The 15701-nt window shown below is 39.8% G+C and overlaps 1 protein-coding gene across 3 annotated transcripts in view; it reads right to left on the minus strand.

Moving 5' to 3' along the window:
* Window positions 1-3168: 3168 nt before the first annotated feature.
* Window positions 3169-15701, minus strand: part of sh2b3 (SH2B adaptor protein 3) — a 61766-nt gene continuing 49233 nt past the window's right edge. For all 3 annotated transcript variants that reach the window (XM_023264456.3, XM_023264458.3, XM_023264457.3), the window contains exons 5-8: window positions 10808-10899; window positions 9017-9228; window positions 8460-8637; window positions 3169-7019 (exon numbers count right to left, since the gene is read on the minus strand). In XM_023264456.3, the coding sequence (XP_023120224.1) occupies window positions 6637-7019; window positions 8460-8637; window positions 9017-9228; window positions 10808-10899 (865 nt within the window). In that variant the 3' untranslated portion in view covers window positions 3169-6636. The remainder of the gene's footprint in view (window positions 7020-8459; window positions 8638-9016; window positions 9229-10807; window positions 10900-15701) is intronic.

The raw sequence follows: 15701 nt of genomic DNA on the forward strand, positions 1-15701 counted from the left end.
CAGCTTCCTGTGGTTTAATTGTGTTGTGGGTTTTTCCATTACAATTAACATGACGTTTGTTGTTTCTCACGCAAACCCTGCTGCTGCAAATACACAATTTTGAAGGTATTTATACCTGGAAGCAAGTATTTGAGCTTCAGAGTCTCAAGATCTCTTTTAGAAAAAAATAAATGAGAATAAATTGCATGTGCTGACAGGTGAAATAAATAATGATTAATTTGTTAAAAAGGAACCCGTGAAGGGGGAAGACGCAGCAAGTGACCAGTCAGATCTAAGCAAACCTGGTAAGTAAACCTCAGAGATTAGGTTAAAGTGCAGTTTATTTTAGCATCAATGTTTATATATTACTTTCAAAGTAAGTTATGTAGAAAAGACATGATCAAAACGGCTGCAACAGATTCAAAATTATGAAGCTACTGTTTCCAAGGTCTCCATGGCGACTAGCGGTTGACAGATATTTAAATGTGTGACTCCATCTAAATATATATTGCGGAAAGACAATGCCGGGAGAAACAACACTTTTTCAAAGCACTAGTCATTTATGTTTTTTTTTAATTTGGGTCATTCTGCTCTCAGCATTCTGTGTTTATTTTACTACACTTGATCTGTTACACATTAATGCCAAGGAGTGCATATTTAATTTGATCACTTGCAAATTAAAACAAAAGTTTTTAATGCTTTTCAAAAAAAAATTTTCACGTTAGAAGGCATCTGGACTCCAGATGACTTCTAACATGAAAATTAGCAATCAGATGATTTAGCATTAAAAGTATATTTCACAAAAGTTTAAAAAAAACAGTAGGTACTAAGCCACTTGAGATGTGTATATGATTTAATAAAAACTGAATCAAGAGTTAGGACTTTGGCGGTATTCATCTTTGGTTCTACAGAAGGGACTTTATGTAAGTTTACTTGTTTTACTATATTTAATTTACTGTATTTCATTTCTTCACTGTGTGATCCATACAATTATTATATTGGATATGAACTTTTTACAATAATAACTTATTAATTACTATTATTATTAAGGATTATGATAACCATAATGTGAAAATGTAGACTATTGGTGTTAAACACAGACTTTTGAACCAAGGCTGATATATGGCTGCTGATGTAAGCTAAATGAGTAAAAAAAAAGCATTTGTCTCTGTGCAAGCTGAACCTATGGTGGCTATACATTCTCCATACATTTGTTTTTCTACTGAAGAAAGTAACATACGAATATCAAAATAAAGCTGACAATACTGCTCAATATATATTTAAATTACAAAATAACAGAGGTAAATTACTAAGACTGATAAAGTAGGTGTCAATATAAGCACACTCACCGAAGCCTATGCTCTCTTCACCCTCATCTGACTCTTCCTCTGAGTCTGACTCCGTCCACTGTTCATCCTGTTCGTCTCCTGGACCTCCTGGTTGGGCCTGAGGAACGCCAAGGTCTTCATGTCGAAGCATCCGCACGCACCGTTATCTGTCACAACAAGCAGCACTCTGTCTTCTCCTATATTCCATGCATCTAAAGTCTGATCGACGCAGCGGGCAATGGCCTCCCCGCTATGTGGGTGCTCCATTCAGTGCAGGTTTAGCATTGCATGGTGAACTTTACCTCCAGGCGGATAGTAGAAACAAGCTGACACACCCATGAAAGATGCTGTCAGTCCTCGCTTGCTCCAGCCATCTACACATAACATTAGCTTTCTCGCTTCCTTTATGATCTCTTTAAGTTTCTTCTTAGCCCTATCCATTTTAGCCCCAGTAAGATCATTTACTCTTGCAGCTCCGGGTGTTTTGACTTCCGGTTCGAGCGAGCTGCTGAACTTCCTAAAGGAAGGCTGCTCACACAGTCGCGTAGACATACCTGTCTCAATGAACAGGTTTACCAGTGCTGCTTCTCGCTTGTGGTGTTCTTGTGAGTTTACTGACCAGCAGCTATCGGGTCGCCGCTGGAAGCACTGGACAAGTGTTTTCTGTGATGTTGTCTCGGGCTGCACGATGTTGCCTGGCCGGGAGTTGGACTGTGTTTCCGTCGAGGGGGGTCGGGCGGCTTCAATGTAAGCTAGGTTAGCTAGGTAAGCTAGGTTAGCCTCCTTATGCGAACTTTTTAAATGCCCTTTAAGATTCGTGGGGTTTTTACCTTTCAGAAATGCGCCACAAATTTCCCCACGTTCCACCACAAGGCATTTGCTCTTATCTGACACACAGTCATACTCAAAATAATCCCAAATAGGACTGTGGCGCTTTCTCCCGCCTCTCGCTGCCATGCTGCGGGTCATGCAGACCCGCCTGTCTGTGACCGGATGGACGGACGGCAACACGGAGACACACACACGTCACGTGATGTGCTGTTGTCTCCTGCTGACAGTTCACAAATAAGAAAACTACAGACAATTTCTCTATAATTTTAGTTACTTTTAGTTTTGTAAGGACTCTATTACACTTTCAGTTAGTTATCGTTTATTAATAAAGCTTCGTTTTTATTTTTATTTCAGTTAACGAAAATGTTTTATCATTTCTAGTTTTCGTTATTTCGTTAGTTTTTGTTAACGATTGTAACCTTGATCTGGAGCACTTTGATATCTGTAAGTTTTTAATTTCACCCAGCGATAGTGGTTTACATGAACACGTTTGGGATTTTCCAACACTTTATGTAGCGATTTAAAGAGGAACAAAATGAGAGCATTTTGAAGCTGGCTCAGTCCAAAGTTTTGATTTCTTTTCTGGAAATGAATGCAAATTAGCACATACTTGGATACATAATGTATCATTTCAGAAAACCTAAAAAGGAAAACAGTAAATGTCTTAATGTAATCCGAGTTAAACTTCTCACCCTAATTATCTTAAGTGTTCATTCATAGTTAGTTAGTTAATTTAGAACCTAACTGGGATATATTTCAATGATACAAGAGAATGATGGATTCTTATTTCACTTTTAGAACAAAGTACAAGAAACTTCTCAAATCTTACAAGTCTTCCCTTAATTTAAGTATCTTATTTTGACTTTTAATACATTTTTGCAGACTTATAAGCACACCAGTTTTATTTCCTAGTATCAGATGCTCTAAAAACCCTGTCAAAAAAAAAACAAAACAAAAAAAACCCCACCATTTATCTGTAATCTATGGTGTGACAAAAAAAATTTAACCACAGAAGGAAACAGGAGACTGGTAAGGGTTTTTTTTTTGGTTAGGTTTATTTTAAAAAAGTCAAATATACAGTTGATATATATTTAATATAATTTAGATGCTTATAACTGAAAGGGATGCAAACACAATGACAGATGGTAGAAGCTGTTGCGGTTTTCATTGGCTGTCGAGGGGATGTTGGGTTGAACTGGAATGTTTACAGTGCTAAGTTAACAAACAGGATGAACAGTATTGAGAACACATTACATTCATCAACTGGACATTTTAAAATAAACATACTGGAAGGGGGCGGAAGGAGACGAGAGGTGTTTCTGGAGCAAGATGCTGAGGATCAAAGACACCTGAGGTACACGGGGATCTTCTTTAGCATTAACTCGATTCTTGCAGGCAGAAGCCGTAAAGCGACAGAAAAACACGGCGGCTCTGGTGGTGAAAGTAGCAGGTTTTCTGGGAACACTTTTTTTTCCCTTCAGTCTATGAGCAGGTGCAAACGCTGAAATTCTCACTCACTGAATTCATCGACGGAAGCCTCTGATTGCTCCCTACGTACGTTAAAAAACTGTGAAGCACGGGGCATCTCTCATATTGCACTACACACTCAACGCCCTGAGCTTCGAATAAAAAGGGGAAAAGCAACAGCAGCTTTCTGGCAAAGGCACAGTCATTCTGCCAAAAAAAAAGAAAAAAAAGAGTGATACTCGAAACAATTACTGTTACCGTTGCTTTCATTTAGCAGAGATGAAACAAGAGAGGTGATGAGGGATTTGTTTAGACTCTGGCGCATAAAAGGCAGGAAGACCAACCGTACTTTTGCCAAAAACATCCTTGTTTTTGTTCCCCTTAAAAGATGTCAGTCTACAATACAATAAAGAGAACGACACAACCATTGTAAAAAAACAAAAAAAGCTTTTCTCTTAAAAAAATAAAGCAGGATATTACATGTTTAGGAGACAGAATCAGGTGTAAACCATACATAAAGCACAGATTCACTGAAGGCAAATTGAAAATCATCTGCTAAAGTTAGTGTTAAAGCGAGTTAGAAGACAAACAGACGAATCCTAGCACACTATTTCCCAAAGGCTGCTAATCGAACGAAAGCTTCAATTACAGAAAATCTGATATTTCATTCATCTTTGGTGTGTCACGTCCAAACTGCTGCTTTTATGTTACCAAATGTTACGATCATTTTCTGCAGGGAGAGTCAGAAGTGCGCAGAAACGACATAAAGTGTGGGTTATGAATCAGCTCTTTGGATGCTTTTGAGGAATCTCAGATTAATGAGATGAAACACCACAAGCAAACTGGTGACTGGATCAAAATCACTTGCTTTGGTAGAGGATTTATTTTTTGGACGTCAAAAAACCTCCAATAAATGTTTCTTAAGTCAGCAAGAAAGGTCACACCTGAGCTGACACCTGTTGCAGCTTTAAACTGGTGGTTTAGGTGTGACGACGAACTCACACGGCCCCCGAAAAGATTGCTAAAATCCAGTTAAAGAGCACAGAAACATGAAGCTGGAGGATGGAATTTCAAAGCTTTTGCAAACTTTGCTCTCATTAAAAAAAACATAGAAGTTCTCCTACATATAGTGTAGCTGCTGTGATGAAGTTACACAGAAAGAAAAATAATTAATGCTATGAGTGAAGAAAAAGTAGAGCTGGAAACATGATGCAACTCCTGCAGAAAATACATGCTAATACGAACAGAGGCACTTGTGTTTTTTTTAGGAGCTGCATCGTGTCATCGCCTACTTTCCTGAGCCCTTTGAGGGTTTCATCCACATTTTCAAACCATGGCAGACGTGATTTGAGCCTGGCTTGAAGTTTCCAGCGCTTTGACCCTCACAACTGAAAGGACAAATCATTTAGACTGAGTCGAATGCCCGCCTGGTTTTTGGTTTCGGTCTGTACGTGCAGCGCTTCCCCTCTCATGCTCTTTGGAGTGAAGCTGTTCAAGCTTACGTCTTCTGTTGGATGTGTTTTTCTGATTTATGAGCACAAAATGAAGACCGGGGAGCGCCAAGTCTCATTTTTACACAATCATTTTTTTGCCACAAAAAAAGACAAAATGGAGTGGAATTATTATAGTTTCATTTGTTCGCCATCGATCACTTATAATACCTGGAAATAAATTAACTTTATGTACTGTGTCCTGTGTTTCGAGAAGCTTCTTCTGTCGTATGTCTACACAAAACAACAGACAACACAGCAGAAGTACACTTTTCTGGTATTAATTTAGAGGGACAAAACTCTCAGAAGTACGATCCTAATATCCATCCATTTTCTTAACCATTGTTCAGGGTAGCAGGGTGGAAAAAATATATATATTATTGCAATTATATCACTCCAGGTTCCTTGATTTTGTAGCAGAAATTATTTCTTTGAGGCCATTTCAATTCATTTTGTGCACATAACACTTGATTCTTGAAATTTAACACTACAGAGACACCTGATGACACAACTTTACACACACACAATTCCAAGACTGAGATCAGCATTTAATACACTGAATGACTGAACTTCTACTCATCTCACATCCACCACAATGGACACATGCAGACACACAACACACACTGAGCTTCAGGTAAAAAAACAAGTGCTGCTGAAAAGCTGATCTTGAATCATTTCTGTGGTTCTCTGCAATAGCTTCGGTGAAGGTTTGAAAAGCGGTTGCTGGATCAATTTCTGGGAAAAGCTTCCCGGCTGACTTTAACCAAGTTTTCCCCTCTTTTTTTTTTTTAACTTTATTTTTTATACTTTTCTACAAAAGAATCTGTGTATAGAAAAAATACACAGTTTCCAAAGTGCACTGAAAGCGATATGCACTTAAATATATAATAATAATGCACAAGAGGAGGAATAGCTAATGGAGCGTAATAACACTCGAAAATAGAGTGTTTTTGAATTCTGTTTGTGTAAAAAGTTGGGTTTTGCTCCACACTGGCATCTTTGTGTGAATATTTTAAAGGAGTACTTCCTTAATAATTTTTTTTTTTTGCAAGCAGTGCTCTCCCATCAGTTCAGGTTAAGTGCCAAAGAAATGAAATTAAGTGCTCCGGTATGAATTTACCAGAATAGAAATATTGAAAAAATAGTTTTTTGCTCAGGCTCGAGGACTTGCTGCTCATGTGACTCTTCCTCTCTCTCACACACGGAACCTCAACATCCATAAAACAAGAATAATCACCTTAGTCAACACTGTTATAAAACTCCTACAAATACATTCACTGTGGACACTCTGGGTGGAGGCTGCGAGGGTCTGACTCTGGTAAAACACACACCCAGCACAGATATGAGGAGTGTGTGTGTGCATGCTTCGACATACGCAGACCTACGCGTTCATCGGACAAAGAAGCGTTCGCTCGAGTTCACGAGTCTGCTGTAATCAGGTTAGTTAGATCTGAGAGTGTCACGCGCCCACATGGAGCTGTGGGCGGTGTGTGTTTGTGAGCATGTTGGCTTCACAGGTGACTGTCGGAGGTGATGGTGGGTCAGAGCAACATGTACTGGTTGTCTATCGCCCGCTTGCGACTCCGGTCAGGCTCCAGCTCATAGTCTGAGTCCCGCTGAGGGATGATGGGAGTGTGAGGGTTGGCGTGGCGAAGCAGAGGCCTCCTCCCCACCGATTCGCTCCGGCGCAGAGGAGGCGGCGCCAACGGAGCGGGGTTGGGGGCGGGGTTCGTGCGAGTGAAGGGGTGATTTCCCGGCTGGGACGCGGAGCTGGGGCTGGAGGTGGTGGTGCTGCTGCTGCTGCTGGTGGAGCAGGAGGAAGGGGGCTGACTGGAGCTGCGGGCCAGACTGCAGTGAGCCAAGCTGGGCTCCGAGCTCCACCGATGGAGGGAGAAAGGGACGAGGAGGGCGCCTGAGAGCTGACCTGAGGAAAGAAAAGAGGAGAGGAAATGAGAGTTCTTGCGTCTATATCGAGCAAAAACTCCGTCCTCGACATTTCTGCTGCATACCTGCTTTTCATGACAACAGCAGAGGAGTGCACTGATGTAACTAACCTCCTGAAACCCAAAAGGTTTCAAAGACGTTTCATTAAAAAATAAAAAAGCAAAAAAACTAACAAAATCAGCAAATTTGCTCCAATGTTAAGAGCAAGAAACTGTAAAAACAGGAAGAAAGGTTGGATTTTCAACTCTCTGCCAGTTCATTAACTCTCCATGTGTGATTTCTGGTTTCCAAATCTGAGCTTCAAATCAAGCTCAAATGCCTCAATTTAAAAAAATTGTTAAAAATATACCATTTGGATTAACCACACTCCGAAAAAAAAAAAAAACTTATCGCCCACCTTTGCAACCAAAAAGTCTTGATTGACTCAGCTGTGACTAACCGTTAATAACAAAAAATCTGGGACTTTTCAGCTCAACTGCAGGCTGTGTTTACACAGAGCACACAGGAGACAAGTATGGAAACACATTCAAATTGTATGTTGTAAAATATCTATAGTATGTAGAGCCACCTTTTCTCTTTTGCTGTATTGTTAACCCATTTGGGCACCTGGAAAATGTTGTAGAGGCTCATTCTGGGTTTTTCAATTTTTGTAAAATGAAAAATCAAAGGAATTATCTTTATTCATTTATTTTTTTAATGATTTAAGGCATTTGATCTTTGTTATACTACAGAAAATACATCTTTAAATTATTTTTCTCATTCTAGCCATGATTGTGCTGTTTCCATAAAGGCGAGGGACTTCATATTGCAGTGAAAAATGAGCTCACAGTGAGTAAAAATGTGACAGAAGCAAGAAAAAAAACACCCACAAACTGTGTAGAGTTCAGAGGAATAAAGTTTATACTGAACCTTATTTTTGAAGTTTAGATTATTGTTACTTTTTGGAATACTAAGACTGGTTGATCAAGATAACTGCTAAGAACATGGCAACATCACTTGATCAGAAAATAAAAGTAAATTATTTCTCAAACAGTCGGATATAAACATCCATCCAGTCCACATTTGACCTGGCACACTTGCCATAGTTGTGCATCCAAAGTTTTCTGTGCAGTAAAGAATTCAGCAACATTATATGTTTTCACTCTTTGCAATACTTTCAAATTAAGTGATACTGATGAATCTTTTTTGCCTTGTAACCCCTTAAAACAAAGCAGCGTCTCATAGTTTTTTTCAAAATGATGCAGAACTTTTCAAACAGGCAGTAAAGAGAAGTCAAGAAATGTTGAGCCTCTTGTGTTTGTTTCCCAACTGGACGCTGAGCTTGAGACATTACCACAACCTTTAAATATTATTCCGAAAATTAAAAAAATAATTTGTTTTTCTGTTTCATAAGGGGACAAAAATGAGGGCCAAGTCTCACCCTGTGATGGAGGGCTGGAACCCGCCACTACGAAGCTGGACAACGTGACGGCGCCTGCGGCTCCACACTCCAGCGGGATGGGGAAGAGGCGGAAATGACTGAGCATGTCCATAACAGAGGGGAAGCGCAGGTGCTGCACCCTGCACTGACCCCATTCTGTTAGAGAGAGGCGCAGGTGCTGCAGGGAGACGGACAAGAAGAGCGAGGAAAGAAAACATGGAGAAAAGACAGTGAGATTTCCGCACTTATTGAATCTGAGAGCAAGAGCTGAACTGTGCCAACTCCATTTCTTAACCCCAGCGGTCAGCGTTTGCACTTGTTTATGGTCGTTGTCATCAGCGTGGTGTCTGCCTAATGCTTCCTCATTTAAGTGCTGACCACCGTCAGCAAATGAGGATCGCACCAGTTTGATGTGCAAAAAGAAGAACAATGTGGGTTTGGAAAAGGAATTTATTTGTGTTACCAAATTCTTCGGTGAACCACTTCCGCATATGGACTGAGCTGCAAATGCGAACGTGGCCTCAGTCACACAAACAGCTGAAACTGCGAGTCCGTACCTTTGCTTTTCCCTGGTAGTTGAAGGTGAGGACGTAGTCTCCCCTGCGGGTCTCGCTCTGTCGGACCAGAAACACTCCATGTCCCTCCGGTCCAGAGCTCTGGACCAGGTGGGCGGCCTTGACCCGAGAGATGGGCCCATGGAACCAGGGATAGGAGAACAGAAAGTGATCAGTCTTCTGGACCTGCTCCGGTGGGGTGAAGGTGACGGGAGCTGGAGGGGTGAACAGAGGAATAAAGTTTTTAAGTAAACAGAGCTGGCTGTGAGAATCAATATATTTGCATTGACTCTCTGAACCTCAGATTTAAAGTGTTGTATATTTGCTCCTGGCACATTTCACTCACTGTGGGCATATTTTTCACTAATATTTGAAGTTGTGCAGCTCGAAGAAAAGAGCACAACTATGACTAGAAGTAGAGAGAACTCAAAAATGTTTTTCTTCAGTAGGATGAGAAAGTTGTAATGCTACAAATCATTTTTAAAAAATTGAATGGCTTTGATTTTTTTTTTACTAAATTAAATATACTGTGGAAGTTCCCACTGGTGCTACTAATACTGGGAAAACGGCAGCTGTACATATGTGACATATTTCATAACTTAGATTTTTCATTTGTTTCTATAATTGTGTGAACACAGCCTGCTATTGACTGCAGTTCAGCCAAAAAGTCCCCGAATTTTTATCACGTGACTGTTGGTTACAGTTAATGGCTTGTCTGTTGTGCTGAGGAGCGCAGAATTTTTTAGTTTTTCCACAGAATCTGATTAAAGGAAACTGGAAATTTTCAACAACGTAGAATAAATTGATTTAGATCAAACATCACAATTTTAAGCTTGGGCTTGATTTGTTTTCCCAACAAAAAAATGAAAGTCACACATGATTAGTTAATGGAAAGTTAAAATCTGATGATTCTTCCTGATTTGTACAGTTTCTGCCTCTGGTAGACGGTATAACCCTGGTGTTTTATGTCATGACTTTCAAACCCAGCGGTGGGTTTAGGAGTTCAGAAGATAACAATGGGTGAAATGATTGCATGCAATGTGAACAGTGTCGCTCATATTGACAAACTCAGTGAATCGTCACACAGCTCTGCATGTCCTCTCGGATCTACAGGACGTTTGTTTCTTTCAGCTCATTGTTTGGCTGTCTGTCCTCCGCTTTACTATTTGTTTCTGACTCGCTGCTCTCATCAGAGCTGCTGTCAGCCGGAGAAGGCCACAAATAAGCTATTAAAAACCCACTGCACCCTACATACCTACCTGAAAAAATACCAGAGCTGAAAAGAGACCCAAACATGACTCCAAATAAATGTTAATGTGAAAAGGAGACAGTTTGCTGTATCATCACCTTAAAAGATGTTAATTATTGTATTTACTGATTGCACTGCTGCTCCAAATTGTCCAAAATAATCTGAAATTATTAACTAATCCCCCACTTTTAAAAGACAATTCCTGTTTATTATAATCTGGATGTATATAACACAATCATCCATCAGTTTCGGGAATAATTTTACTATTTTTTGTTGTTTCTCTTTCAAATAACCGCAGCAACCTGCTTTTTTAACAACCTGTGTCATGCTGTGGCTTCCTACCCGCTGATTACGATGGACAACAGGATTTTGCATTGTTTTTAAGCAGATAAATCTTCCCATCAATTTGACATCTGGATGTCAACATCCACCACTGGGACTGTAAACCTGAGGGGTTTTGAAACTGAGACACAACTTCACCCTGACAGTCAGAGGCTGTGTCTGATTTTTATTTAGGAGCATCGTCACCTCATGTCACTACTCACTCTGACTTCCTGGCTCTGAGCTCCCTCTGTGATTGGTTGGAGCAGAGCTGTCAGCCGGGGAGGGGAGGGGCTCCAGATCCACGTTGCCTGACCTGAAGGACAAGAGCAGATTTAGATTACACACTTTATCACCCACAAAACATGTACGTTATTCTCACTCTGGACCCCGGTTAGGTAGGCAACAGATACGTTCATGATTAACTCCCTTTGTAGTTTTTATTTTTTACAATTAGGTTCCACCATTTATGACAAGAAGTTTCTCAGTTTGAATTTGTCCTTGAACATCAGCATCTTCTTTCCAGTTTGTGACCAAAAGCTGTTGAAGCCGCCGCAAAATTCAGCGTAGATGCTTCATTTAGTAACTGTTACTATACCTGTTCTCAAGAATAAATGTGTTATTGATCAATTGATGCTAACTTTTGTCATAAGCAGGACAGAGCCCAAGAAAGATGTGTGTATGTGTAATTGTATGGCTATCTTTGCAAGGACCAGCTTGTGTTTGTCATAGGGGTCAACAGTTATGTTCAACCGTGGGCCAGTGTTTCCAGCATTGCATAATAACGTGCAGACATAGATTTACAGGTGCACATCTACTCTGTTTCTTTCTATTTCATTTTAAGTTTGTTTCAGGATTACATTTGAGTATAGAAGCACATTCTGAATGCAGAAATAAGGGCTAATGGAGCCTATTTAACCCTCTGAACCCCTAAAACCCATCCATGGGTTTCAAAGGAATGCTATCTTTGAAAAAGGCTAAATTACACCTTTTATCAGTCAGAAACTGTCAAAACAGAAAGAATTGCCAGATTTTCAACTTTCTGACACACATCAAACTTTAAACATGACACATGCCATCAAAAATCTAAGCTTAAAACCGTAATATTTCATCAAAATAACTTAGTAACAGTGGTGACTATATCAAGCAAAAGCTCTAGCATCCTTGTCAGTTCTGCTGCATTCCTGCTCCATTACACAACAGTAAAGGACAGTTTTAATTTTACTATCCCTCAATAACAAAGCCCTCTGGCACTTTTGAAAGGTATGTTATTGAACAATAAACACTGCCAAAATTACACTGATTACTAGAGCAAGAAACTGTGACAGGAAGAATTGTCAGACTGTCAACTTTTCAATGGTCCATGAACTAATCGTGTGTCACTTTTGTTTTTTGGGAGATTAGGTTTAACTAAATATAAGCTGAAAATCAAGATGTTTCCTAAAAATCTCACACCTCATTAAAAAAATAATTGTTAAAATAAAGCGTTTGCCTCAGTCACATTCAGTAGATAACAAAAACATCTGTGCTTCTTGGTGCGGCTGTGAAGTCATGAGTTGTGGTGATCAGTTGTGAGAGTTTTAGGCTGGAAACTGGTGTACATGATAATTACAGTTTTTTTTTTCAGTTTTTGTGAAAAAAAAAGTGAAAGAAAGGCAACTTTGTTTTTTTTCTTTTTTATGATTTATGCCACTATTACTACGTTATACTGCACAAAATGCAGTATGGTTGTGTTGTTTCCATAGAGGTGCAGAACTTCATATTGCAGTGAAAAAATGTAAAAATCTGACAGGAGCAAAAACAACCAAGAAACTTCTTAGCGCTCAGAGGGTTAGTGGGGTCAGATTTGGCTCATTTGCCACCACTGGGCTAGAAAATACATTATGCCAGTGAGGGTCCTCACAACAATAGACACACAAGTGTGCATGTGTGTGTGTTGTTGGGGGAGTCTAGTGAACATGGAGGAAACAGCAGGCTGCAGGAACACAAAGACACGGAGCACAGACAGGAAGTGAGTCCAGTTCACCAGTTCAGATCTGAACTAAGACTTACTGTTCTTCAGTTTCACTGCTCACACTCTCACACAAACACACACAGACGTACACACAGTATGTGTTTGCAGTAACATAGCTGAGAACGGGAAGGTTAAACAGGGAAGCCGGAGCAAATCCTGCTTAAATGCTGACTTGAGTTTGCAGCGCTCCGAATAACAGGAAGGCAAGTCTCCCTTCTCCTCACTGTGTGAGCGAGTTCTTGTTCTTCTATCTTTGTGACAATCATTTTGAGTTTAAGTCTCGCTAAGCAGACATTTCAGCCAGTCAGCAAAGCTTTACGGATTAGTGTCAAGCCGTCAGTATGCTTGAAACAAACTACACCTACAATATCCGACCACATCTAAAGGGAAAGTATTTATACCAGTCTTACTGCCTCCTGGAATTCGGTGCCTTTTGTTTTTTTGTGGGCCTTTGTAGTCTCAACAGGATGAATCACACAAATCATGGTGCTTGCATTTGCACAACAGGCCTTTTTCACAGCAGGCAGTTTGACTTGTCAGGGTAGGAAAAGCTCAGGTGTTTCTAATAACACTAACAATAGCTCAGTTCTGTATAAGTGACAGTGAGTCGGCATGCATCCTGTCAGGACCCTGAAAGTGAAGCAGCTCAATGGAATTTATTATTACAGTGAGTGAGTTTAACTGCAGAAATATTCACATTGCAAAGTAACGCAACAAAAATGTAGACGTTCATTTAATTCATCCAAAGCAGCACCTTGGAGGAAATAGCATTGCAGCTAAAGCCTGAGTCTGGTTCAGATTTTTTTGCCAGGCAACCCTACTTGAGGTACTCATCATTTACTGAAATACAGCTCCAGAAGAGAGGAAGCTTTGGTAGGAGTTGAGAGTGAGAAAACACAGGTGCATCCAGCACAGAAGTCTTTCATCGAGTGGTATGATGTGTAAATGCTTAACCTTTGTAGGTATTACTTTGATTTGACAGGGTGAAAGAGCAGTTCAGCACATTTTACTTTAGGCGATATGTCAACTTTTTGCCAAAGCATCCTGCAAGTCCATTCAATTAAATGAGAACTCGGCCTTAAATGATAAGACATGTACGTTATTTGCAGCACCAGAAGGCATGTACGATCACAATTAAGATTAGATGAACACCTGGCATGTAGTGATGCTAATTTTTCCGATATGGAAACATTTGTATTGAATTCAGACAAAATTAATGGCATCCTTTGTCTAAATTAACCAAAAACGTGTGTCTTTTTTAGTGTGTGTGTGTGTTTGTAATTTCAAACATCTGCAGAAACAAGAAGGATCCTGAGATTCTCTGAGTTTCAAACCTCCTCCACACGTGCTTTTGTAGAGAAATACACACTTGCATACACACAGGTTGGATCGATTACTCTGTAACAAGAGAAGAAGTTCAGTTCTAAGTTGTGTTACATTAGTGAGTACTCCAATGAGTATTACTTGTATTGAGTGTTTCTATACACACAGTCTGACATTTTGTCGATCCTCTGCATGGCTTCATACCTCACCAAGAGTGTTTTGTAGTGTTTTGTCTACCTAATGTTGTTGATTTGCTAATTTGGTCCCGTTTCCTTTATTTTTGCATTTCTATTGTGGGTAAGTAGTTAAATGATTTCTTCTTTTGTGTGTTTTGTGTGTTTTTTTGTGTTATTTCCTACTTTGCTGTGCTTGAACCTACAAACAAATCGAACCCAGTTAAGTCCAGTTACGAAGACAGATTAAAGATTTTCAGTTATCCTTGTTTTTAAAAATCTACTCACCTTCATAACTACTTCATTCCTGTATTTGATATTTAGTGCCTGTTGGGAGGAGGAGAAATCCTTGCATTTCTTCTCCCCCTGTAAAGTTTGAGCCAGTATTGGAAGCAGCCTTCAAACAGCAAAGAAGACAATATCTCTTTGTGGCTGAGCTGAAGTTGAACAGCCATCACCACTATTTTCACAGCAGTGCGGAGCACATATTTTACGAAATTTTTAAAATTGACCAGATACTGCACGCCTGTCCTGTGTCACAGATTCCCCCCCAGCTAGATCCGCTCTATGCAGCTTGACGTGGCGTCTGTCAAAAATAGACCAAGCGCATATTTTCAGAGCAGAGTGCCGCTTCTGAAATGTGCTGCGGTGCATCTAGTGGAATCACAAGCGGCCTCGATCAGTTCTGTAAAGCAGCTGCCTCAGTTAGAATCCACGGGTTAAAGTACACGCTGCTTCGCCTTGAAGAAACAACTAATATTTGTTCTGGTTTTGCTGCATTTCTAGTTTTTTTTACCTTGTTACGTGTATATGGTGTTTTCTATAAACTAGGCGTCATATCGTTTGCAAAATAAGCAGCCAGTGCCATCACTGAGCAGTTCCACCTTAAAACAGTCAGATTTAAATTGCCTGTATTTCATATAAAGCAAACCTAAGGAACCAATTATGCCAACTTACAGGGTTCTGTATCACTATTATTCTTCAGAATCAGTTTGCAGTTGTAACGTGCAGCTAAATTGCTCCAGTATTCAAGCAGAGTTTTAGGTGAGCTGGTGTGCTTGAGCTACAGCAAGTGGGGAGAGGTAAAAAGGAAAGAAAAGTGCCCTGCATAGATCTGCATATTCTAGGGGAAACGCCAGCGTAGACTCATATTTAAGACGTTTTAAGGCAGGAGGGTATCGTTTCCAAAAATATAACTTTGATGCACAGAGATGAGTTTCTAGAGGGTTAATCAATTTCTTCATTTCCCTTAGTGACATGTATCCTTTAAGATTTAATTTCCGGGGTCTTGAATAGATGCCAAACACCTCAGTGAACAATTATTGTAAAAAACTAAATTAGGTGACAATTATCATCATATTGCTGCATAGCAGTCTAATCTGTTCTTGGTGGATTTAGTAATCTGATCTATGAAAAATAGTTTGATCATTCAGGTAATTAGAATTATTTTCTTTTTACAGTCCTCCAATAATTTTAAGCGTTTTTTTTTTTTGCTTGTTTTGGTTTTTGAAGAGGTGATAGGAAATGAAAGGAGCGAAAGAGAGCACGTGTAACAAAGTCTTCTGTTAAGATCGAACCAGAGATGTTGTGATCACAGTAACCACCAGG

This window comes from Amphiprion ocellaris, chromosome 6 (genome assembly GCF_022539595.1).
Source record: "Amphiprion ocellaris isolate individual 3 ecotype Okinawa chromosome 6, ASM2253959v1, whole genome shotgun sequence".
NCBI lineage: Eukaryota > Metazoa > Chordata > Actinopteri > Pomacentridae > Amphiprion > Amphiprion ocellaris.